This window comes from Cydia pomonella, chromosome 6 (assembly GCF_033807575.1).
Source record: "Cydia pomonella isolate Wapato2018A chromosome 6, ilCydPomo1, whole genome shotgun sequence".
Lineage (NCBI taxonomy): Eukaryota > Metazoa > Arthropoda > Insecta > Lepidoptera > Tortricidae > Cydia > Cydia pomonella.
Genome location: NC_084708.1, coordinates 14,279,888 through 14,304,529, shown reverse-complemented (window position 1 = coordinate 14,304,529; position 24,642 = coordinate 14,279,888). Strand labels below are relative to the sequence as shown.

Genomic DNA, 24,642 nt, shown 5'->3' with positions numbered 1-24,642 from the left:
GAAAGAGAAGAGTCGTGGAATGTATTGAGCCCCATACATCGCACGACTCTTTTCTTTCCGCATCCGCACAAACTCTACACAAAAAATGATATTTCAATTGATAATAAATACAAACGGAAAATATTTATATATTTTAGCTTGGGTATATCTGGCAAACCCTCATGTCAGTAAAAAGCCGCAAAATCAAATCTACCAAAAGATTGCCGCGCTTAGTTAAAGTACTCATAGACAGGCGTGTCGACCCATGACCTTGCTACGGTCAAAGGCAAAGAATACAATACTCACTAGGCCCGAGGCCTTCGATCGAGTGGAAAGTGGTTCGCCGTATCGCAGGACGTCCGTTAAGGGGTAATGACCTACGACAGAGAGCAAGAATGAGATATGAGGAGTAGACCAAAGTCGCGGTCTGTCATTCTATTTACACCTTATTCCGTGTAAAAGAGAAAGATGTCCTTCAAACCTTCAAGAAAAGAGCGTACTCCCATCTTAAAGGCCAGCAACGCGCTTACAACCCCTCTGGTGTTGCAGGTGTCCATGGCCGGCGGTAATCGCTTAGCATCAGGTGATCCGTCTGCTCGTTTGCCTTCTGTATCATAAAAAAATTACATGTCCTTGTGCTACCGTAGCACAACCGGAACGATGTCGAACTATTATTTATAGCTGCCAACTGGACACTTTAGCTACAGTTCTCCCATAAGATAATGTTCTCCTTACCTCTACCCTTCATATCCGTGACAATAGAGATCAATAGAGATTTTCGGCGCTTATATTTATCCCATGAGGATTGCGCTTCGACGTGTTTATCTTTTTTTATATTATTGTATATCCAGGTCGACAAAGTTTCTCTCGCCGCACATCACGTGCCCCGCCGTACGCCGGCTTGCGCGGGTCAACTCCATCCACCACAGTAGCACCTCCAAGGTCGCCGTTCCACTACGTTAGGCCGAAAGCTCTAGAGTACATTGAACTTGGTATAGTTAGTATTTCTTCCCCATTAAGTAAGTTACTCAGGTAGATGTAGATGTAGAGCAGGGATGTCCGGCCAGAAGCAAGCGGGCTGTCGATCGCTCGATGCGTTCATTCAGCCCAATTCCCTGAAGTTGGAGCTATGAGTTACTGTCACGGCAGCATTCCTACACTATTCTCCTGAAATCTTCTCGTTTTCCTGCAGAACAGAAGGACATCTTTATGTTCGGCATCGCATCGCATACATAATACATTCTGCTAGTAAAGCCAACCTGGTCTCCTCCTTACCACAATGTGGACAGGAGACGTCTCTACTTATGCCCATTATCTTAATATGTCTATTAAGAGTGTTATGACCAGTAATAATACCAGTCAGTAGTCTCAGACTGCTCTTATGTACCTATTTTCAAAAGTTTACTCGTTCTCCTATGATCTATACCACTTATCATCATCTTTGACTGTCTGCATCCAGTCTCTTCTTCCCATTATCTCTATGCCTCCTTCACTTTTACTTTTTCTAGAACTCCCTTCGCGACATAGACAAACCTGGTTCTGGACCAATGTATTCCGTCTCCTTCTCATTTCCAGTTACTCCCTAATGCCCCGGTACCCATGCCACCGTGACATTTCTTTGCTTGCCTATCGAGTTTAGCTCCTCTTTGCATTCTCTCACCGGAATGGAGGTGACCGATATCTTGGTGCTTTCAGTGCTGTCTATCTGTGTAAGTACTGGTAGGTGCCAATATATTTCTAGAAACATAGAAATATAACATTTATATTTAAGCGAGATAGCATATAGCATATGATAATTATTTTTATTGAGGAAAACATAGCAAGAAACCCAGGCTAGCCCCAAAAAGCCCGTCTCCCCTCTGAGTTTAAAGGTCAAAAAGCAAACACGACTATAATTACTTATACCTAGTGTATGCGCCAATTCTTGGGATTAGGTCGGTAAAGCGGTCGTCGGCCTCCTCTCGGATGCAGTCGGGAAAGGAAAAAACGTTATGTTGGTAAATAAAAAGGCCAAATACAACAATAGGTAAGTATTTTGGTAAGTATGCTTAGATACTTTTTGTATTCAGAACTTTTTTCATAACATTTACCTGACGTTACGTTTAATGTAGTGATAATGACAGAACTTATAAAAAAATAAGGACTCACATTTTCGCAGGCTCTCCCGTCCACAAACTCTGTAAGATACGCACAAGATCGGGCACTTATGAGTTTGCGCAGGTTACATTGTTATTGCCACTTGTTGGGCGCCAGAGCTCAGTGCGCGTGGAGCGGCCGCCCTCGCCCCCGTGCCGTCGGTCCCGCGACCCCGCCAACTTTGCACGATACGCGATGTGCAAGTGAAGTGATTTGTTGGAGTCATGTCGAGAAGGAAACAGGCGAAACCGAGATCGTTGAAACGTAAGTTTGTATATGTACGGGTGTAGGGTAATGGTGGGGTAATGTTTTGGAACTTTTCTTGTGTACCTATGGATTTACTAGAAGTCTGACTGGTACGATATTAGCCGGTACAAAATTGTACCTCAAGTACTTTATTTTGATAAACCTCCAGTCCTACATACAATAAATCGGCGTAAAACGCGAAACTTATGTAGAAGATAAGTATGTAATGTAACTTCAATTTTCGATTATTTGTTTCATAAAAAATCTACGCTAGGTTCCTACTATAAAAATGCAATTATCTAAGGTACCCTTTACATTTCACATTGAAGGTATTAGGGCCAGTACTTTATTTTGATCTATCTACATTTTAAAAATCAGCGTTAAACGTGAAACTTTTGTAGAAAATATGTAAATAATGTAAGTCAACTTTAAAAAAAATTATATTCTTGTGGCTAAGCCTCAACTTAGAAACCCATGGTTTCAGTACTATGACAGAGTTGATGTCATAAATAGTTTCTATAGAGGTAGAATCAAAAGATGTATCTAAGCAAGTTCGTAGTATTTGCTGAGCTAATTCTAAGTAATAGGTAATCTAGTCTTTCAAAATGTAAGTACTCACTTAAGTGTAAAATTGTATTATAGTCTGAAATATACCTAAACTTCTGAACCTTCCTAACGTAGCTTGACAGTACCTGAAGCCGTCAAGTGTCACGAACGCGGGAAAATAACCTCTTTCAAATTACCGATTTATATATATATATATATATATATATATATTATTAGGAGAACCTAATACATAACAACTCGGGTACACAAATCACGGGCAACCGAATACAAATTGGTACAATCATAGTACAGCTCATGCTTGGTAGATAGCTTTATTAGAATTTGACCCTCAAAACGTTTTCCATCTTGCGTGATTACAACAATTATATTATTGGCCTTATGTATAACGATCGGTAAGCGTCCGCGTTCTGAATAAAAGCTCTCCGCCAGAGCTCTAAAATGTTTCGTGTACAAATAGGTAGGCTGTGGACTTTGCACGGCTAGCGTTAATTCAGGGGTGCGACGAACGCAGCAAAAATTAATAGGCTGTTGTCAAAGTCAGGGCTGCAGTCGCGGTGATGGACGCAGCGACGCGCTGTGGCCGCGGCGCAGTGGCCTACGCTGCAATTTCCATTGAGTAAAGACCGCTGTGAGCGTTCGCCTGGCATAAACCAGTATAACTAAGATATCTGATTACACATGAACGTTACGAATCACGAGGATGCAGGTGTACTGGCTTGTCTGAGTAGAATGTTCGGTAAGTGACAGAGTTACAGGGCCTACTCGTAATATCAGCGTTTTATCAGCGTAGGCTGCGGTTTGGCGCTAACTGTCCTACCTATGGTGAGCCTGACTAATGGCCGACCACCTTAAACCTTAATGAGCATTAGGCCGCAATTTTGTAGCTTAGTTTAGAAACGTCAGGTTTCTAAATAAGTTTGGCTAGCGTTCTCAAAAACGGTTATCTCTAGGATGGTTAATTTTCAGTCAATATATCAGTCGGTAATTAAGAACTATAAAATTGTCCCCAACTGAAACAACTCTCAAAACTGAGGCCCATAGATTAGCTACAAATACAAATTGTAAGCCGAATGGATCTAAGAAAATTGTGAGATAAACTTGCGTACATATACTTAACGTGTGCGTCTGGCGTTGTGATGATAACTTACATTTATTTAAATACTTACGAAGAAAAATTACAAGTCACCTTATAAACATTATAAACTATGGTTTCATGAATTTGGACAATTAATAGATGTCAAATGATATGTACCTATAAGAGGTTCACGGAAGTTCACATTTTCCCCCACCGCGCTTTATCTGTAAACACCAGTACATTGCTTACAATTGCAGATGTGAAAACCTATTACACATTTGGCTCTGTGACCCAGGCAGTGCTTTCTTTCTTTGCCGGGAACAAAGTAGTTTGTAACCGAACGGGGTATAATGTTTTAACTGAATGTATCGATCTGGCGTGTCTAGTACTTTCGTAATGCTTCCCGTGGGGACCGCGAGGATGCTGCGACTCCTCGAGTGTTCTCATCGCTTAGAGGGAGCACGCGAGTAGAGGTCACAGAACTAATATAAAGGTCGGATTATCGGATAAAAGATGTTGACGAGAATGCTACGGTTACGGCACGCGCATTTGGGTTGAGTGTGATCTTAAAATCCTCAACAATCTATAAATGAAAACGCCTTAAAATACTTACTAGGATATTTACCTATAGTAAAATTAGCGGTAACTTTACTAGATTATAATAGCGCTTCATCCACCCGACCACACTCAGTTCTATGTCGTTGCAGCAAGTAGCACGGCACGAAATGCAAAAGTTGAAGAGATAAGTGGATCACCACTGCTGAGCTTTCGAGCTCGTTATGTACTACCTAAGCGAGTGTAATAACTTGTCTTGGGATACCTAGCTAATGCAATAAGCTCCACTTCTAGCTCTAAGCTCTAACACATATTTACACACAACTTTATTTATTTGCTACAGGGATTTGGTTCATGAGGTAATGCTTTAATTAAAGAAAATTGTATTGCTTTAGCAGGTGATTTATGTATAAGGTGATTTGGCTATGTCATTTAGCTATCACCAAATAGTAGCTAAGTTATGGTTATAACGATACAGTTTTCATAGTCTAAGCTTTCTATTAATTGTCGAACCCACTGTCCCTGGGCTTTCAGGTCAATGTGGAGTTGTGGACCACTCAACCGCTCGAAAAGTATGGCCACAGTTTTTCCTCAGGCTAAAAATACCCACTTCATAAGTTTTCAAGGGATCGGATTCTAGACATGCTGGGGTTTCAGTTAGGTATAATGGTAGAGATCGCAGAGATCGGGTGGTTATATCAAAACTATTTGCATTAAATTTCATTGTTAAATGAGCAAAGTGTGTAGAGATAAATTTTACCAGTTCGTACGAATGGGCCTACAGTGATACATTAAGTATTCAGGTGTGTATGTGTCGGCATGTGTCGTGTTTATGATTTGGTCCAAAGCCGAGTTGTCGCGATCGCTGGGGCCCAATAACACGTCAATTTCGCCCCCCATCCCTCAAGTGAGGGAATTAAAATTTTATATCCAGTGGAAATGTTAATCCTTCCTGTCCCGAGCAGAATATAAAACCCGGTTGCCGTTATCTTGAATTGTTTTCACTAAATAATGCTAATGTTTACCTGTGATTTGATTAGTGCTGTGTTGAAACTAACCTGTCTGCAGATGGAAGCAATACCTATCCAAAATGTAATTGAAAATGATGGACTTGGTACAATCAGCGTCAAATACTTTGTAGCAACCAAAGTATCCAAATAGTTCGGTACACCATATATTTAGTATGGTGTACCGAACTATTTTGACACTTTGACTGCTACTAAGTATTTGACGCTGACTGTAAAATCGTATCTACTTACGTATCCACAGATCATGAGATTTAATTTAATTGAGATACTTAAATTCCAATTGAATTGGATGTCGTTGAATTAATGACACTTCCAACCCCACCTTTTTGAAAACTGAGCATTCCAAAATCCCCGCTGCACTGCCCAGCGTGCACTTGACGAGGGAGGTGTGAAGATCACAATAAAATGTATGAATGTTTAATGCGAGGTAAAAGCTTTGGGTGGACGTATTTGTAAGCCCTTTGAAGAGGGTTAAGTCAATTTGGCTTTGAGCGTCAACTTTTTTTATCTTGTTACTTGTGCCGTTCAGCTGAGCTTAATGTGCTTGTGTCTACTAATGCAGGGAAATTTCTTTGACTCGCTTTTTCCGTATAAAACGTTTACCGTGTTAAGCTGAATCGATTTAATTATAATTTTACCAACTAAGCCTAACTACGGGAACAGGGATACAGTTACGTAGGCAAACGATGTGGGCTTATTGTGATGGATTTTTTGTAGTTTGCCGGAGTTGGCCCAGTATGAAAAGGTATTAGGTATCTGACCAATACGATACCATACCGGTACAAATTCAGTTCTGTTTTTTACTCGTATTAAACCACGGCAGTCAAGGAGAGAGGATATGCAACCTATTATACATAATAATATATATAACTACATATGGGACACTGAAACCGAAATTTATATGCCAGCATACCGAGATGGTTGAGTTGAGTTATATTATGCCCACGGGCGGTAATAGATTTTTTAATTTCATTACGCCCATGAGCATATTGGGCATAATGTTTTATTTAAGTAGGTAAGTGTAAATGAGTTTTACTTTGAAAATACTGACGTTAATAAATTATTTTTTGTGTATATTTATAAATATTTAATTTTATTAATTTAATAGCCGTTAAAAATATTTTTACATAGCTGCATAGGTAATTTTCAAGCGTGGATGAATGCCGGATAGGTTTCCTTCAGGTATTCGATGCCTAACCTGTCAAAAATGACAATCATCATTCATTGTTTTTTTTTTACTCTCTGCACCAATTGTGTTTCTTTTTGGTCCTATGGTTGACTGAGAATGCCATTTGGCATTAAGTCCGTCATTTGTACGTTGTTGTATTCAGTGCAATAAAGTTAAATAAATAATGGCAGACGATTGTTTAAAATATCGCCGTATTTAAGAATTATTTCGCTTAAAATTTAGTCTTGTGTGTGTGATGAAAAACATTGTGTGTGCCGTGTGCCACGAGCGGTACAAGAATAAGGTACGAATACGAACTCGTGTTAATTAAGTTTATACACAATCTTATACCTTTAAACGAGCAATTCTATATATATATATATATATATATTTCCGGGATCTCGGAAACGGCTCTAACGATTTTGCTGAAATTTGGTATATGGGGGTTTTTGGGGGTAAACAATTGATCTAGATTAGTCTTATGTTTGGGAAAACGCGTGTTTTCGAGTTTTCATGCGTTTTTCTTTCGACGCAGAATATGGTCGCTAATTTCGTGTTGCCGGCCGCTGTCCGTCTGGTCCAGCGGGTTAAGACGCGGACTGCTAAACGAGTGTTACGGGTTCGAATCTCGCCCGGTGACTAACTTTTGTTTTTTTTTTATATGTTCAAGTTTATATATAATTTTTTAATTTTTATTGTTTTAGACAAGTTTAATTTAGTAAAAAAATGTAGTTAAGATTATCACCTGTAGACCACCATATTACAATAAATAGTTATAACCGAGCAAAGCTCGGTCGCCCAGGTACTGTACTATTACCTACGAACAAAGCTGTTCGCTGAAAGAGTCAAAAACTACTAACAAAAGGCTAGAAAACCTCCGTAGGTCTACATGTTCAATCACTCTACCACACCGAATGAGTGGGAGAGGTATGGTAGAGCGTTGACTGAACATAATAAACAAATCAGGAAATCAAAAAGAAGGTCATGGAGAAGGTTCTGCGGAGAGATTGCCCAAACTCACAAAGGAGCGAGAATTCACAAAATACTCTCCAAGACACTAATCAACTATCTCGGTCTCCTTAAAAGACCAGATGGCACATTTACGAACACAGAAGAGGGAACTCTGGACTTGCTCAGAGGCACCGACTTCCCCGGTTCGTATTCAACCAGTAACTTTGCGCCCAAAGGAATCCTCAAATCCACAGGGCAAGCAATATCGACTAGAATTTGGCAACTAACATCTTTAGACCAAACAAAATTAAATGGGCATTGAAAAAATTTAAACCATTTAAATCAGCGGGAGAAGATGGAGTGTTTCCGGAGCTTTTACAGCAAGGACCTCCTCCTCCTCCTCCCGCATCTGGCCAGAATATTCCGAGCAAGTTTCGCGTGGGGAATTATACCAGATAAATGGACTCGGGTCAAGGGTCGATTTATACCAAAAGCAGGGAAAAAGGACTACTCACAGCCTAAATCCTTCAGACCTATCAGTCTAACATCGTTCCTACTAAAAACGATGGAAAGAATAGTCGATCAGCACATTAGAGTCAAATAGAATGGTGGAAAGACCACTAAGCGTAAACCAACATGCTTACCAAAAGGGAAAATCTACGGAGACTGCCCTACTCGACCTGGTTGACAAGGTGCAGAAAACCCTAGAGGACAAGCAAACCGCTCTATGTGCGTTCCTTGATGTAGAGGGTGCTTTCGACAATACGCCCACAGAGACTATACTCAATGGTATGAAATCAAAGGGAGTTGACGAAACCACCACCAGATGGGTATATAACATGTTCTCGAACAGAGTAGCCACTCTGACCCTCAATACTATAGAGCATGAATTTTATACCACAAAAGGGTGCCCACAAGGAGGCGTTCTTTCCCCTCTTTTATGGACCCTAGCAGTGGACCAACTTCTTGCGATTATGTCAGGCCAAGACTATGACACACGAGGATATGCCGACGACCTTGTAGTCATTATCAAAGACCCTTGCCTCCACACGATATCCAACCTAATGCAAGGAGCTCTAAACACAATATTCAAATGGTGTAGAGAAAATGACTTGTCCATTATATAATCCGAGACAGACTATGATAGTACCATTCACAAGGAAACGAAAGCTCGAAACACTCACAGAACCAAAACTTAATGGACAAATAATACCGTTCTCAGACGAGGTCAAGTATTTAGGGGTCACTTTTGACCAAAAGTTAACTTGGAACTCTCACCTGAGAAATATTATACAAAAAGCAAAAATGGCCATGTGGTCATGCTGTCGAACGGCAGGAGCAAGATGGGACATAAGAGCCAAAATTGCTATGTGGTTATACACAGCGGTAGTGAGGCCCATTATTACCTACGACTCCGCAGTCTGGTGTAACAAAACCATCCAAAAGACGGCAACTCTCAAACAAACTCTAAACTAAACAGCCTGCAACGCACGGCTGTTAAACAACAGCAATAGGTGCCTTCTCCTCGACACCGGGGCGGCCCTAGACGCACTGATGGATATTATAGCACTCCACTTGCAAATGCAAAAGGAGGCCAAACAGTGCGTCTACTGAATATGCACGCTAAACAGGCCAAAATGGCGCTCTCAAGCATTAACCAAACTAAAGGCCTGGGTTTTTGCAAATAGAACCCTTAGCATGCCCACGGATGACACGCACACTGTATGTCATTTTACTAAACTGTACACAGTAGAAATTCTTCCTAGAGACAAATGTACCAACGACCAAATGTACGTCGAAGAGGGAAGCCATATTTGGTACACTGATGGTTCCAAGAAAGGCAGTGATGTAGGATGTGGGATCTATGGTGAGAGACCTAAGTTCAGAGCTAGCGTCAGCATGGGCACACAGGCCTCAATCTTCCAGGCAGAAGTCTACGCCATCAACAAATGTGCAGAGATTAACCTGGATAGAAACCTAAGGCACCAACATATCTACATCAACTCAGACAGCCAGGCTGCTCTGCTGGCACTAGAATCCCGTGAGTCAAACTCAAAACTAGTCCAGAACTGTAAAACAAACCTAAATGCACTGGCTAACTCCAACTGTGCCCTGTTACCCATCTAAGTATGGCTAAGTCATACTTAGATGGGTAACAGGGCACTCCGACATTAACGGAAACGAAGAAGCGGACGAACTTGCTAGAAAGGGCGCAGACACACCCCTGGTCGGCCCAGAACCGTTCTGTGGAATCACAAAACGGGATGCATATTCTCTGCTCAGCAACTTAGAAAAAACAAGAGCAATCGATTGGTGGAAGTTCGTCAAAGGACAAGAACACTCGAAAGCTCTAATCAAAGGGTTCAACAACAAATTTGCTAAGGAGCTTTTAGAGCTCAAAAGACACAAAACCTGCGCGGTGACCAGAATATTGACTGGACACTGTAAGTTGAACAAACACATGTTTCAAATTGGGAAGAAACAAGATACTAGCTGTACGAATCGTCGACAATCCCAAACTCACAAGCGGTATTGAACCTTTAAGTCTAAGGAGAGACTTTGCCTCTTTGTGTGTGTTCTACCGCTTGTACAATGGGCTGTGCTCTGAAGAATTGTTTGACATGATGCCAACGGCCGCTTTCTATCACCGCACCGCTCGCCGTCGGCAGGGTGTTCATCCTCACACCCTAGAACCTAAATGGTCGCGTACTGTGCGGTTTAAGAGGAATTTCCTCCCGCGAACGCTTCGGCTGTGGAATGAGCTTCCTGCCGGGAGTTTCCCGAGGGGCTACAGTATGGGGTTCTTCAAAAAAGGAGTGTACAAGTTTTTAAAGGGTCGGCAACGCGCATGTAATGCCTCTGGTGTTGCAGGCGTCCATAGGCTACGGTGACTGCTTACCATCAGGCGGGCCGTATGCTTGTTTGCCACCGTCGTGGTATAAATAAATAAGAAATAAAAAAAAGATACGACATGCAGGTTCTGCAAGGAGTCAGAGGAGACTGCAATGCACATTCTCTGTTCCTGTGGACCACTAATGAAAAAAAGAAGTACCCACTTAGAGCGGCACGTATTGCAACCCTATGAGGTACCTACAGAACATTACGGCCCAAAGAATCTGGAATTTCCTGGATTCAACGGGCATCAGTAATGAACTTTAAAGGGCTGTCACAATAGATCACTACCTGGTCGACGTGGCACTTAAAGGCCCACAAACCCCAATAATAAATAAATAAATGTACTATTTTATAAATAAAAAGCGGCCAAGTACGAGTCTGACTCCCCATGAAGGGTTCCGTACCATTTATGACGTATTAAAAAAAATACTTACTAGATCTCGTTCAAACCAATTTTCGGTGGAAGTTTGCATGGTAATGTACATCATATAGTTTTTTTAGTTTTGATAAAATTATTCTCTTACTTTAGAAGTTACGGGGGGGGGGACGACGACACATTTTACCACTTTGGAAGTGTCTCTCGCGCAAACTATTCAGTTTAGAAAAAAATGATATTAGAAACCTCAATATCATTTTTGAACTATCCTTACATATCCCACACGTATGGGTTTGATGAAAAAAAATTAGTTTCACTTCTAAGTGTGGGGAACCCCCAAAAATATTGTTTTTTTTTATGTGAAAATCTTAATGCGGTTCATAGAATACATTTACTTACCAAGTTTCAACAATATATGTAGTTCTTATAGTTTCGGAAAAAAGTGGCTGTGCACACGGACGGACAGACAGACAGACAGACATGACGAATGACGAAGGGTTCCGTTTTTGCCATTTGGCTACGGAGCCCTAAAAAGGACGGCGCATGATAATTTCGGTGGTCAAAAAAGTCTATTCTCTTTTAGTTTATCATTATCAACATTTATTACCAAACGAATCTACCGATGACGTGATACAATCCGTTGTTGTCTATTAACGTTAAAGACTAGCAATGTTAAACTTCCAACGATAAGAAGTTGATGGCCGAGGGGGGAGGGGTGTGCGTCCATAAAACTTGTAGAGGCCCGCAGAGAGCCGCCGGGAACGCTGTGAAATTTCCCCTGGGTAGCACCTCCGCCCTGCGCGCATCTGGGAAATACGCTAAAGCCATATCATAACTGTTTTATGTTGATGTTGACCTCTCGTCCGACCTATGTTTATGTTGAATATGTTAACTGGTAATTATTTTTGATTAATTCTGTTTTAAGAAACTTTGGTATAAATATCTGGAAAGTTAGAGGCTTATGCGGTAGGTAGTAAATACCTTTAACTACACGGTGTATCAGGAGGAACCCGAAATATTTTAACCACGCATTTCTGCAGCCAAAAGAAGGAAAAAATGTTAGGTATATGAGTTTGGAAAAAATCTGTGATTGTTTTTTTTTAATGTATTTGTACATAAAAAACAATATGAATCATGATCACCTCTGCATTGGATTTTATATACTTCAGATATAATATATTTTTTTAGATATATTTAGGTAGCGGTACATCTTTAGTAAATTCCCAAAAAGAGTGAAAATGCCATATTTATCAAATAAATACCAAGTGCATAATAGTTATATGCTATATTTATATGTTTTCCTGTCTATCCTTCTTCTGCTATTTTTCACCTTTTGTAATACCTCCATATATTTTTTTAATTTTCTCGTTTGGAAGGCATTTACATATTATTTTATGCGGTGTAGTAGGTAATGTAAGATGACCATTACATTACTATTATAAATCTTATTCAAGCTGTGCCAGGAATAAAGATCCTTCATTCTCTATAGATTTAACTGGATCCAACTTTGGGCCGATGTAATGGTAAAAATATGACCAGGTATAATTGACCTTACCCACTACACTATGTATGGTAGGTGGTAAAAATCCTGTACCTGTAAATAGGGAAGAGGCAAAAAGCTGCTTTATTGGTCAGGAGCATATGTTCCGAATAACCTTTAAACTATGTTGTAAAGATTTCGGAAAAATATGAGTGTACGCGACTTTGCCGTGTACGGGCTTAGACTGTTGGTGATGGTAGACCAAAATGTAAAAAAGTTACGTAGAGATAAAAGATAAAAGTCATCCTCAATGGTAAGGAGCATGACCACTTCCAAACAACCTTTAAGTTCTCCCTGAAATTCAGGAGTTTTAATAAAAGCGGAGTAGGGGATGGTCGAGATACAAATAAAGCACATACTTAATCAAGATAAAAAGCTACATTAAACGTAGGTATCCCAAAAGTCGAGGCTATTGGTAAGGAGTAAGGATCATGATCACTTGCAAACAACCCTTGGATTCTCATTTAAACTCAGGAGTCTGGATAAAGATATCGTTAAAAATATGAGTGTACCCGACCTTGCAGAGTACGGGTGTAGACTAGGTGGTGGTGGGTAGTCCCGGCGGAGAGCACTCGCCCGCCGCCCACAGGCCCGCCGGGAGCGGGCGGCGGAGCTTGGGCCAGGTCCCGCGGGACCTCCCGTCTCGCCCCGGGCTCCATGCCGCGCCCTGCTCGTGTACTCGTGTTGCGCGAGCGCGCGAGTCCAGTGTTGAGAACCAGTCTAAAGAGACTGAGATTCTATATAATTATACACAGATATATGTTCCACGACTTTCTTACACCTTCACTGTGCAAATGAAACGTGCAGTCTGCATGATGGTAAATAGCCTTCCGTCTCCTTTGGCTGCCTGCTACTTCAAACAGATGTCATATACTCTTAAATAAATACATTGTCCGAATTCCGATATGTGCTGTTGTATAAAGTTATGGATATTGAGGACACAAAGCTGTTCAATTTTGGTACATTCGGTACTCTGTTTGGGTACTTTTGCCTGATATGATTCACTATCAGAAAGAAGCAACATCTATTTAGATAGCTGTATTTTTATCTTATCAATGGGTTTTGAATATGATCTGTCAGCTGTCAATATTGATATTTCTGGCTGAAGGTACAATGCTTATGTACAACAACTACACGTAAATTTTTGCAAGCGGTACGCTAAAAAGACGGCCATGAAACGCGTCAAACTATATTTAAGACTACATTAGTGCCCAGGATGATTCAATGGACTTATTTTCGACTCCTGAACTAAGATTCTTAGCCACAGCCGGGCGCTATCTCGAGGCTACCTTAGATAGTGCTTTGTTAATTATTATATTTATGTTATAATTCAGTTCTTATATTCCTATGTGTTATGTTTGGTGTATACTGTAAGTGACATAATAATAAAATAAAAAAGTACTTAGTAATTGTATGGCAGTCGACTCTGCCAACATCAGCGGAGAGAATATACTTAGAGGGTTCAAGCTCGGGAAGCGACGGGAATGGCACCAGGGCCGCCCTCGCAGGAAAATAACTCGATGTTCAACTCTTAAGTTTAATTGACGTTGTTTAATGGGAATTAATCACTGTTACTATTGTTTACTTAGTAGGTACATTTAAAGTTCAAAAGTAGAGTAAGGTAGGGAATAGTTTGACATTGAAACAAATTGTTATAGGGTGAAAGAAAAAACATTATGTTCGTCTTTATTGCAAATCCTTTTGTAGACTCCGTACATTAAATTTTATCAAGCAGATAAGTTTGCGAGCGGTAATACAAATTTTTATATTCAAAAGGAAGGAATGGAAGGATTCGCAGGCTTCTGGTAAGCTTCGGTGGCTCGAAAGGTCGTAAGTTCGAGTCTTGCACGAAGCAGGGATTTTTTCTATATACAAATTATATAAAGCTTTTTCATTCAGTACATTAAGATACAATTAAATGTGTAGGTACCTACTGTGTGTACTATATGTACTATTTAAAATACACTATGTCAACTAATTTAGTTTAGTTTAGATTACAATATCAAAATAGGTAAGAAGTAGAATAATTTCTAGGAATTACTTATATAACCAACCTATAATTTAATCCCGTCGCCATAACAAATTTAGTTAATGATAGCATTCTCAAGCAATTGGAGTCTTGTCCTTCTCGCTGCTCGACCATGTTCTACATAGTAATATCCAGTATAACTTGACTCTGAAATTCTTAAAAAGTATGTGTATTTCGAGGTCAGTATTTATCAGTTCTCCCGTGGTATACTGCAAGGATGTTGTCTAATATTTCCCACATACTTGGATCGACTGGTAACCGGGGACCAGTGTTGGGCAAAAATCAATTCGAATAAGAATAAGAATGAAAACAGAAATCTTATTCTTATTCCAACACAATGGAATAAGAATAAATCCATCCCTTTTATTTTCTCTCGCGTTACAATTCTTATTCATGGAATATTATTTCAAATAAAAAATCACGATTTTTTTTAATAAGAATAATTTCTTTCCATTCAATTTCCTCACCGAAGAATTATTCCAGACGGAAATATTTGAAATAATTTTGACGGGAATAAAATCAACGTGATTTTATTCTTACAAATTCTTATTCCAATCATGATTTTATTCTTGAATGCCCAACACTGCCGGGGAAACGCGAAGATTGTTTAGAGGTGACATCTTACATACAGCTTGGTGGAGGAAGAAGAAGCGGCCATCGAGCTATTGGATGTAGCAAAAATGTAAATTCTCGTGGTTAATTTTTTTATACTACTTGACCCCTGTCAACAGTTAAATAACGAATTGTTTCATTGCCGCTGTGTAAAATAATAGTTATTTGTACAACAAGAGAGCAAAGTTTGATATTTCTTCGAGTGCTTGTTTTGAGTCCCGTGCAAGCGAAAGATTCTATAATAGATTCACGAGCGTAGCGAGTGAATCTAATTTAGAATCTTGAGCGCAGTAAGGGACTCAGAAGCGCACGAGATGTAAATAACTTTGATCTCGTGTAGTACACAAAATTTTTCACGTCAGTCAGCCATCAAAAAATACAACCTGAAAAAATATAATCCAGACGGACGGATCACTATTTCACTCATGTTTTCTGAAGGTATTCTAACAATTAACTTTAATTACCGCAATAAAACAAAACGAAAGAAATTTCAATAAAATAATACGAAAATAATGAATTAACGAACATCAATTGACAGTTCAATCGACAATTTTTTTTTGTAAAAAAAAAACTGTAGGATCCGGTCCGAATTGCGGATACTACTATTTGTCAACTATAGCAGAGATCGTTAAAAGTAGTTAAGTAGAATTATTTACTACGTAACAATTGCGTAAATTTGTATAAGTTCATTGTTTTGATTGTATAATAAATTACGTAAAATATGGTGATTTTATTAAATTTTAAACTTTTATTTCATTAATTAATTATTACGAATGAAGACTCGTAGGGTGTTTTGGAACGATGCGGTCTGACTTATTTCGGAGGTCTATTATAAACCGTCAATATACCGTTGAATTACGTATGCACTTTTTTTGTCTCTTTCTTTTTGCTAATGACGTGAAAGGGATAAAGACAATAGAATCCAAATATTTCGAACTTGTATTAGGCCCCGCACGTTGAAATGACATTCGAATCTAAAGGTCACTTGAATGTTATTTTGTCTCACTCGGTGAGCAAAATGTTATTTTGTCTCACTCGGTGAGCAAAATGCGATTTCGCTCACTGTTTTTAAGCAGCAAATTACCCTTTTTCGAGCTGCTGACGTGAAAATATTATTTTACATCAACCTTTACCACGAACATTGGAATATTTCCATGAGTCTAGTAATACGACTTAAAAAATGACAGGTACTCCTAAGAAAAAGAAGGTTTATTATTATTCAAGTAGGCATATTACAATGCGCTTATGAACGTCAAATAAAGCTATACCAGCTCTAACCCTACACCTCTGACGCGAGATTTAAATCCACCCTCAATTGGAGTAGGGTATCCCAATATGGACCGGCAAGAAACTCGGCGGGACACATCTTTTCAAAACATTACATCTTATAATTAACATGCATTAAATAAGAAAAATAAAATACAATTTAGATTACTATAGAAATCATGCAATTACATACAGTAGCTACTTTTCTTTATAGAAAATGGAATAAAAATATATACGAGTATGTATGTCATATAGAATCATACAAATACGTAGCTCTTTCAGAAAACATATCGAATTCTTACAAAAGAAAAAGAAAAATGAAATTAATAAAGAAATGAGAATATACATTATATAAGTCTGACAGATTGCTATACCTACAAAAAATATTTGATGTGCTTTCTTACCTGATCTGTGTCACCTATACAATGATTTTACATATACACATAGTACAATGATTTTAATTGCTACTTGTTTTTACAGTTTCTGGTTTGGACCATGCATTTTTGTCTGTCAAGTAGTCCTCGACTCTGTAATAAGCCTTCAACATCAATGACTTCTTTAAGTAATTCTTAAGATCTGGCAAGGGTAATCTTAAAGCATCGTCAGGTAACTTGTTATAAAAATGAATGCATTGCCCAACGAATGACTTTTGTATTTTGCGGACACGAAACTTTCTGATAGAAAGCTTATTTTTATTTCTAGTGTTATAGAGAGGTATGGGCATTGTCAATCTCATCTCGCTTTGTGTGGTAGGGCACAGATCAGCGGATGACATTCCAGATCTAGAGCAAAGCACAACTGGGGAAGTACCTTCACCTTACAGAAAACTGCAGCTAAATAACACTAGATTCTACTCATAGTGTTGTGTTCCTGCCGGCTATACTGGACAACGAGTAAGGTTGCTAGAGCTCAACGAGGTTGCGGAGTGTTAGGGTCAGCAACGCGCATGTAACTACTCTGGAGTTACAGGCGTACATAGGCTACGGAGACTGCTTACCATCAGGCGGACCGTATGCTTGTTTGGCACCGACGTAGTATAAAAAAAATGTAAGTCCTGATCCCTATTTTTATTTTTAAAGATGTCGTAGGCAATAATTAACTGGTTCGCCCTAGAACTCGGCCAGCCCTCACTCATGCGACCAGAGAGAATAGACGGCCAGGCTAAGACCATTGGGACCGTGGGTTATATTCCCACAAGGCATCCTACTAACGTCTCTGAACACATTAAAATCACAGTTTCCAAGTAGGGATTGCAAACCGGATCGATTTTCAATCCGGCCGGATCCGGCCGGATTTTGGCCCTGATCCGGCCGGATCCGGCCGGACCGGATCCGGATTGGTATAGGAATATTTAAGTTAATTAAATAACATATTTTTATAGTTTTTTGCGTAATACGTATTCCTAAATCCATAATTTGAAGTCAATAAATAACTTCGTAACAATAAAATAGAACTTAGTAGTAAAAAGTGTTACATTACGATGTGAATATTACTTTAAAAACAAAATTTGAAATCGGATTTTTATTATATTTAACTATTTACAAGTTGCAAGTGCTCAAATGTTCATTTACAATTATAAATTTGATTAGTTTCTAAAGCCTGATGATGGGATGTGGGGTGGGAAATGAAACTTCTTGAAAGGACAGGTTTTCGTAACTGTTCTCTGATTGAATTCTTTGTAACGTTGACATCCATTCTAGTAACAAAAGAAGATATTTTACTTTTAAAGCGCTCCAATATTACCTTGTTCTATTTTTTTTTGTCCGAGAAAGTAGTAAACTGTATGTTAAAAAAAAAACATAATTTACAGAAAAGTATATTGGTTAAATTATAGGGAACGAAACACGGCACGACGATCTCATGCGAAAAATAATAGAGCGTTGGATTAAAAACCATCGCGGAAAGGGACTTCCTAAGAAAAGTTGCATGGATCAAATAAAGAATTGGCTAGACGTAGAGTAGCACGTGCCAGGGGATGAAGGAAACTGCATAAGATTGGATGAAATTGTAAAGACAAAAGATAATCTCTTTAACATTAACCTTCTCTTTAGCATAAATTAAAAATGCCTTCCATGGCATATATCTCCATCCTTTAATTTTTCCTTCTATTACAGTATTTATGTAATCGTCATATCGTGCCACCAATATGAAAGAAGAAGAAATCCTCTCCTGTTTCCAGTCATCGTCATAATAAATATATTTTTATCTCATTAAATTTAAACGTTTTCATTCGTTTTTTGTTCTGTTCAACCTCATACCTCTCCTCCGTCACCTTTTCTTCTTCTAAAACGCACAGCGCGTGCTGTATTTAGGCATTATTTTTATTTTACCGGATCCGGTCCGGATCCGGTGATTTTTACCGGATCCGGTAGCCCCTGAAAAGTGCCGGATCCGGCCGGATTACCGGATCCGCCGGACCGGATTGCAATCCCTATTTCCAAGTTTGTTTGCGAGCTAGGTGCCTCATGAGGAGCACGGCAATCATTGTGATATTATTGCTTGATATTACAAGTTTAGTGTGCTAGAACCCTAATCAAACGTATAACTTAGATAAGTACTTCATTCCAAGATTCTGTTTATTCGTGTAGGTAATGCTAACTTCTTATGTTGGTGACTTTGATTAAGTTTCAGACATTCTAATTAATTCGAGTTATATAAAATAAACTAATTTACAAATAATTAAGTGCAGTAAATACCTTCATAAAAAAACACAATACCTATTCAATATATATCTAGTGTTTCCAACTTTCCATTTTAATATGCAAGGGCCGAACAAAAGTCAGCAATGTAGGTACAGCGAGCATCACAATTACATGGACATATTAATTATCAAATGAATTCATTCGTTAAATTCAACAGTAGGGCTAAGATGGTCGGCTCTTTTTCATTTGTCACCATGTCTGTCACTTTCTAACAAGTATGTAAGTGAGAAAGTGACGGGTATAGTGATAAGCGATAAAAATGGAACCATGCTGCCACTGCTGGATGTACAAACAGTAACACACTTTAGGTACTGAGAATTGGTAGAACTTATCCCGTTGAAATACAGGATGAATCCTAAGTCGTGAACAGAAACATATGTTTCTTTCTGTTTAAATTTAGTTTAAACATGTGGACGTGACAACAGGCAAAAATATGTACGCGTTGTTTCTCAATTCTTTAATTAAAAAATTGTTTTAAATTTACTGAGTCTCATGGTCACCCTAATTGCTACGTCAAACTGTCATAGACCCAGGGCATGTTATTAAGATTAATCATTCAACCTTTTTGTATTTGCTGGTAAGAACGTTGAAAAAAGATTAAATTGACAATGACAAATTCAAAAGTCATAACATGACGGTACGAATTTAAATTGAAAATTATCAATTCGCGTTTAAAATGCCGGCTGCATATCCTTACACTTTTATTGAGCGTTTCGAAATGGTAAGACTTTACGCTCGAACCAACAGTACAGAGCAAACACGAGAAGGATTTCAAGAACATTACCCCGAATCACCAGTGCCGACATACAACCTGATTCGTAGCATGGTTTAAAATCTCCGGGACTATGGACAGTTTACTGTTCCAGCTCATGCACAGGCGAGAGGAAGGCCGATTATTCGCCCGGAATACCTGTACAGACGGATACGGAACTACTTTAACAGAAACCCACAAGCGAGCACAAGACAAGCTGCCAGACGCTTTCGTGTAAGCCAAATGTACGTGTGGCGTTTGCTTAATGCGTCTGGCCAACATCCGTTTCATTTTCAGCCCGTACAGGATCTCGTGTTGGCAGATTACGCGAAAAGAGTAGAATTTTGTCGGTGGCTGTTGCAAAACCAGGATACAAACATCCTATGGACCGACGAAGCGACATTTACTAGGATCGGACTTTTCAACCAGCACAACGAACATTGGTGGAGCGAACAAAACCCACACGTTGCGCGAAAGAATGCGTATCAAGTGAGGTTCAGTGTGAATGTTTGGGCGGGTATTGTCAATAATACAGTAATTGGGCCTCACTTTATTGTAGGGCGTCAGAATGGCCCAAACTATCTTCATTTCCTACGTCATGTCCTCCCAGGATTGCTTGAAGGAGTGCCTCAGGGGGAGTTAGTGGACTTGCATTATCAGCAGGGCGGAGCTCCAGCTCATTTTCAACGTGACGTCCGTAATTACTTGGATAATTAATACCCGGAACGCTGGATAGGCCGAAATGGACCCATACAATGGCCACCGCGTAGTCCTGACTTAACGCCTTTGGACTTTTACCTATGGGGTGAAATCAAGAGAAAGGTTTATGAGCAGGTATCCAACACAGTGGCAGAACTTCGTCTTAAAATCATAGCCGCTTTTGACGAAGTAAAAGCGGACGAATTTGTACTAAGGAGAGTCAAAGATAACAACAGGAGACGGGCACAGTTGTGTGATGAATTAGGAGGCGAGTATTTTGAACATTTGTTAAAGTATGTATGAAATTAGCGTTAATTTTAAAATAAACTACGATTAAGAACCAATAAGTGTGTTTGCATTAAATGTACAGTGTAGGTTTTTGAAGTACACATGATGATCTTGTTTGATAACGTAAGTAGGCTCAATAAATGAGATAAAATAATTCTGCATAACAAGTGGTAGCTTAAACGCTGGTGGCTTAGCGATAAAAGCGTGCGACTTGCAATCCGGAGGTCACGGGATTAAACCCCGGCTCGAACCAATGAATTTTTCGGAACTTATGTAATGATATCATTTGATATTTTACCAGTCGTTTTTCGGTGAAGGAAAACATCGTGAGGAAATCGGACTAATCCCAATAAGGCCTAGTTTACCCTCTGCTTTAGAAGATCATATGGCAGTAGCTTCCGTAAAACCTAGTGCCTACGCCAAATCTAGGGATTAGTTGTCCAGCGGACCCCAGGCTCCCAAGAGCCGTGGCAAAATGCCGGGATAACGCGAGGAAGAAAAACAAGTGGTAGTTTAAGCTACAGACCAAATCTTGTCGAATAGGGTGACCATAAGGTTGGTGTTTTGGTTATAAATTATTATCAATAAAGTTTAATTGTTTGCTTGTAGAGATAATGCAATGAATTTGCCTTAAAATACTGTAATAGAAACAACAATTTCTGTTTACGACTTAGGTTTCACCCTGTATACTTATATAATCAACGGCCAATATACATGTTTTAGGTAAAGGATGGTTTGGTATGTCTTCATGTTTTGGCTATATGCTGCTATCCAATAATCGAACACACAGCAGGGAAAAAAACCTTGGTAAATGGACACACGTTTGCTCCGTGGCTTGGGTTTTTTTCCCGTGACAGGCGTGACAACTAACGTGAAGTTTATTAAATAAAGCTATGTCGTTGTCACACCACTGAGATATTGTTACCTAAAGATACCAACTATATTGCGTTATGGCATTCAGCTGATCACCGTAATCAAATAAATGGGCTAGGAAATAATTCCTCGACAATCAAGGGCCGTACCGATACCGCTAATGTCTCCCCGCTGGCTCTTTCCGCGTGAGGGATGAATTACGATACCGGTAATACCGCTATGGTCAGTAAGAAAATTGAATTGCCAACGCTGCAGTATAGTTGCTTTGGTGCCGAATGCGTCCCGCGCGTCACATTCTGCGAGAGAAGTTATGATGGGCTATTGCTGTTGTGGATAGTGGACTGTACTGTAGCGAACAAGGTGCGTTATGTCAATATATTTTCAATAATGTTAATGTCCAGAGAGGAAAATGAGATGGAAAGGCAATTTGCCCGGTCGTCTGCTTTTGTCATGTCATAAGTAAAGTTGCCCGAATCTAAGCTGAAATTGATACTGGATTTCTTGAGTTAACTTAGTTATTAGTACGTTATAGTACCTACTTATATATGTCAAGCGTTGGGAATACAGGCCCTGTTATCTAAAAACACAACTGAGTCCTACATTTGGAGTATAAAATAAACCGAAATATATGGTTATTTCGATGTTTTTGCAATAAAACCGGTTCCGATCCCTGGTTTCAGTGGCTGCCATTCCCACCAACGGAGCGCGAGCTGACGTCCACGAGGGTTAATCATACATAGCCATTAACCACTAACAAACACGAGTTTTCGCCCGGGAGGCGATTGGTCATGGAAATCCATTCCTGCAGCCATCCCAGATGAGCGGCCACTGTGCCAACTCGCATCTTATGCAATTTTTCACTTCCATCCCTGGAGTTTAAAGCTCTAACGACTCCACTCTGGCCGGCCGGCTAAGGCAAACCAGAGGTAGAGAATCCTGTCCCACCCTTAACGGGTAACAGAACTCACCAGGAGCACTCGGGTACGTGAGGTCGCTACTCCCCAACAGCTCGCCACAAGCTGCCCTGCGTTGACTGATTGCACTGGTAAAACCAGCGGGCGATGGGGTCGTCACATCCCTACGCCTGAATATTATTTATTATTATTATAAACACCTAAAATGATAAAATGAAAATAAAGTATTTTATTCTTGTAGATTTTTTTGGTTGTTAGGTAACAAATTAGCTCTTACCCTCTAAACCAAACGCTTCGGAAGTACTTACACTAGTTACACTATGATTGACACTCACTTATATGCCGAAAGAAATGTAATCTAATAAAAGGTTGTGTATTCATTAAACACATAATAGATATAAAGACAGAGGCGAGATCTACGACTATTGATATAGTTAGGGAGGCGAGGTAGCTAAATGGCGTAATTCAACGGCGCCGTCGAGACCTATCAAAATCCAAAGATAAAATATTTTCGAAAAGAAAAGCTCGTATGGTAAAAACCATTTTAGCGGTGGGTTTGGCGTGTACGGTTTTTCAAAAATGTTAAAAAAAAAACAGTTACTTGGGCATTCTCGAGCGCGTCAGATATTCATACTACGTATGCCCCAAGTGCCTCTGATAACAACGGTATACTAATCTGCCGGTTTGCGTGGTGGGCGTAGGAATATAAAGTAGCCAAATATGCAAAAAAAAAATAATTTACTCGAGCGCGTCAGATTTTCGGAAGGGGTGTAAAGTAGGCCCCAAGGAAGCTCCCTTTAAAAAAACTGACGATTTCGGCGTGACGATAAGTTACGATGAATTTTTGAAAATACAAAAAATAAAAGTTTTTTTGAAATACTCGAGCGCGTCAGATTTTCATAGGGGAGGTTTATCTCGGTATCCTGAAAGCATATTTTCTTAATCTGACAAAAATGTTGGTGGGTTCTCTTAATCTGACCGAAAAAGGTTTTTTTGGTTTCTTTTTTTTCCTTTCTTTCTCCTTGATAAAACGGGGATTTTAAGAATGACAATAAAGCGATAGATGCAACCAACGTAAATGTAGATGAAATGTAGTACGAATTGTATTATTTATTGTATAAAAAAATGAAATGATAGAAAAATATATTTCCGCGAAGCGCTCAGTCTGTATTACATGTTTATGGCAAATTCCTCTTTTTTGCTTCAATTCTTCAGTTCGTTTTGCTTACGGTACGTCCAAAAAACAATTTGAGGATCAACAGGCTATTGAATAATATACATACATGAAACTGTACATGTTAATAATACTTTTGTATACAGATACGCGTAACTTTTTCCGAGTCCACGAAAATTGTCGAGAAGCTTTAGAAAAAAAAAATTGAGATATAATAAAAGTCACATAATTTAGTCATCGTTATTTCATATCAATTTTTTTTAACACCCTCAGTTTTCGAGATATACTCAAAAAACCGGGAGTTTGAGTTTTTATGATGCTTCAAGTCAAAAAGTTTGAACTTTGGACAAAAATTTAAAGAGACCTTTTTTGTGTAAAATAAAATTACCTTTTTTGTTTATTTAAACTTTTTTTTTGTAAAATGTATCGTTCGCGACTTATATGCCGCAACGCGTTTTTCGAAAGACGAAATGGCTCCTCCACACTTCCGGTCATGCGGAAACCGGCAGATTTTGTATTTTTAGTAAGTTTTAGATTATATTCTTCAAAATAAAAAAATAAAAAATCGCGCTCGAGAATGCCGGATTGACGTTTTTTTTTTACAAGTTCGCGACCCTATAACTCGGCGGCGTCAAGGACTTATCGTCAGATTAGTTCAATTTAGTCTTAAAACACTAAAATCAACCCCCAATATCTTTAATTCTTTATCTGACGCGCTCGAGTATTACAGACCATCGATTTTTTTTTACTAATCTGATCGTCTATCCTAGGCGCGCGTCACTACATATAGAACTAAATACTTTGCAAGGTTGTTCTAT

At 39.2% G+C, this 24,642-nt stretch overlaps 1 protein-coding gene across 1 annotated transcript in view; it reads left to right on the top strand.

Moving 5' to 3' along the window:
- The first annotated feature begins 192 nt into the window (after positions 1-192).
- Positions 193-24,642, top strand: part of LOC133519046 (zinc finger protein 423 homolog) — a 127,215-nt gene continuing 102,765 nt past the window's right edge. Inside the window, exon 1 of the mRNA XM_061852918.1 lies at positions 193-2,379. Within this exon, the coding sequence (XP_061708902.1) occupies positions 2,340-2,379 (40 nt within the window). The 5' untranslated portion in view covers positions 193-2,339. The remainder of the gene's footprint in view (positions 2,380-24,642) is intronic.